The sequence below is a fragment of the Myotis davidii genome, unplaced genomic scaffold, assembly GCF_000327345.1.
Source record: "Myotis davidii unplaced genomic scaffold, ASM32734v1 scaffold710, whole genome shotgun sequence".
NCBI classification, from domain to species: Eukaryota; Metazoa; Chordata; class Mammalia; order Chiroptera; family Vespertilionidae; genus Myotis; species Myotis davidii.
This window is the reverse complement of record NW_006284328.1, coordinates 1239969-1242433: the sequence shown is the minus strand read 5'-3', so window position 1 is coordinate 1242433 and position 2465 is coordinate 1239969. Positions and strand designations below refer to the sequence as shown.

At 38.2% G+C, this 2465-nt stretch overlaps 1 protein-coding gene across 1 annotated transcript in view; it reads right to left on the bottom strand.

Moving 5' to 3' along the window:
* Positions 1-2465, bottom strand: part of NUCKS1 (nuclear casein kinase and cyclin-dependent kinase substrate 1) — a 14227-nt gene that overhangs the window by 4070 nt on the left and 7692 nt on the right. Inside the window, exon 4 of the mRNA XM_015569254.1 lies at positions 186-241. Within this exon, the coding sequence (XP_015424740.1) occupies positions 186-241 (56 nt within the window). The remainder of the gene's footprint in view (positions 1-185; positions 242-2465) is intronic.

Sequence of the window (2465 nt, the reverse complement as noted above, 5' to 3'; positions counted from 1 at the left end):
CAAAAAAAACCCCACCTTCACAGGTGACTCTAATAAGCCACCCGGATTGAAAAATCACTATGAGCTCTTCAGAGACGGAAGCATCTTTGTAATGCCAATATTTACAACAATGCCAGGCATTACTATAAAACCACTTACTAAAATGTCCACTAAATAAGTACATAAAAAGAAATACTATTTATTACCTGCTGAGTGAGAATCATCCTTCTTGGTCTTCACATCTTTTTCTTCTGAGTCTTCACTACAAGAGGAAGGAATAAGACATTTAAGTTATTAGATCAAAATCTAAGTGAATATAGATCTCTGGTATTTGTCTTAAAAACACTGAAGAAAACCTCCTTTATATTTATATATAAAATTAAAACGAGCCAAAACCGGTTTGGCTCAGTGATAGAGCGTCGGCCTGCGGACTGAAAGGTCCCAGGTTCGATTCCGGTCAAGGGCATGTACCTGGGTTGCGGGCACATCCCCAGTAGGAGATGTGCAGGAGACAGCTGATCGATGTTTCTCTCTCATCGATGTTTCTAACTCTCTATCTCTCTCTCCCTTCCTCTCTGTAAAAAATCAATAAAATATATTAAAAAAAATTAAAACGATGCTTAGGAGTTTCTATTATTTCCCTACTTTACAGGGATATTGGTGAGCACAATTTTTATCTACTTTTGGGAAATAGTTTCCAAAAACCCAAAGAGAAAAAGGAAAGCATCTCAACACAGGTTGAAAATCTTTCACCTGTAGATAATGCCTAGTTCAAAAAATATTTAATAAAAAAATTCTGTTGTGCCCTAGCCAGTTTGGCTCAGTGGATAGAGCTTGGCCTGTGGACCAAAGGGTCCTGGGTTCAATTCTGATCAAGGGCACGTACCTTGGTTGCAGGCTGCTCCCTGGTCTGGGCCCTGGTTGGGACTCGTGCAAGAGGCAACCAATTGATGTGTTTCTCTTACATCAATGTTTCTCTCTATCTTTCCCTCTCTCTTCTACTCTCTTTAAAAATAATGGAAAATATCCTTGAGTGAGGATTAACACAAAAACAAACAAAAATTTTGTTATTAGGGGAAGAATATAAAAATACAATTTTAGATAAATTATAATATGCCTTATATTTATCTAAAACAAAATATTAACTATATATTTTTTGCCTCTAATATTTCTATACATCAGAAACATGAGCACATGGGTCTGCCTTGTATCCTGGAGAAAACAAAAGTGAGCTCAAGATCACTGCAAAATAAAATTAAAAATTGCAAAGTACAAAGAGCCCAGGACAGGTGGCTCAGTTGGTTGGAGCATCGCCCCATACACCCAAAGGTCGTGGGTTAGATTTCTGGCCGGGGCACATACGGAGGCAACTGACTGATGTATCTCCCCGCCACGTTTTTTTTTAGCCTTGCCAAAGCAAGCCCTCCAAAAATTAGGTTGCCTCCCCCCAAAAATGGGAGAGACAGAGAATGACTGATGTATCTCGATGTTTCACTTTCTGTCCCTTCCCTCTCTCTCTAAAATCAATAAAAAGATATCGTCTGGTGAGGATTTAAAAAAAAATTCAGTGAAAAGTTTTATAAAACAATTTTTAAAGTCACAAAAATGCACATTTTATGTCCTCACAAATTTTAGCTCAGGAATATGGGTTTTAGTGTCCTGTCTTTGTCATTAACTAGTTTTATGACCACAGGAAAATCACTCGGTACTCTACAGTGCTAAAATTTTATGATTCTATGAGAAATTCTGACAAACAAACACAAAAAGTCATACATAAGCTTTCCTTTCTTAAATAGCAGGTCTTGCAAATCTCTTTTGATATTTCCCATAATCTAGACCACATTCAAAAGACAAGCTACCAAACCCAAGATTCCTAAGCAAAGAGAAAAAACATATTTCTTTACTAAAGCAATCTGATCCAAGAAACACTAATTCTGAAACCTGTGATTTTTCTATATAAATGTTTTTATGCAAAATAAGCATTTAATCTCCAAGTCTATGACAACGATAATTATATCACTTTCCTCTAGTTCTTTTATTATTGAGTTTATAGAAACCATTGATCCTTGAGTCCCATTACAGCAAAGCCAAGTAAAAGCTAAACTTTTACGTAGAGACCAATGGAAAAATCAACACAATATGGTCTGAGGGGCCCTACCCAGTTGGGCTCAGTGTATAAAGTGTTGACTTGTGGACTGAAGGGTCCCGGGTTCAATTCCAGTCAAGGGCACATGCCCAGGTTGTGGGCTTAATCCCCAGTGTGGGGGATGTAGGAGGGAGCCAATCAATGGTTCTCTCTCATCACTGATGTTTCTCTCTCTCTCCCTTCTCCTTTAAAATCAATAAAAAATATATTTTTAAATACAGGAAAATGATAAGATAGGGGTGGGAACAAAGGGGCTACCTCCCACCCTCCTCCCCAGGACCCAATGCCTACTCTGAGGTCCGACTGCTCATGTCCCAGAATTCTCCAGTCACTTCCCAGT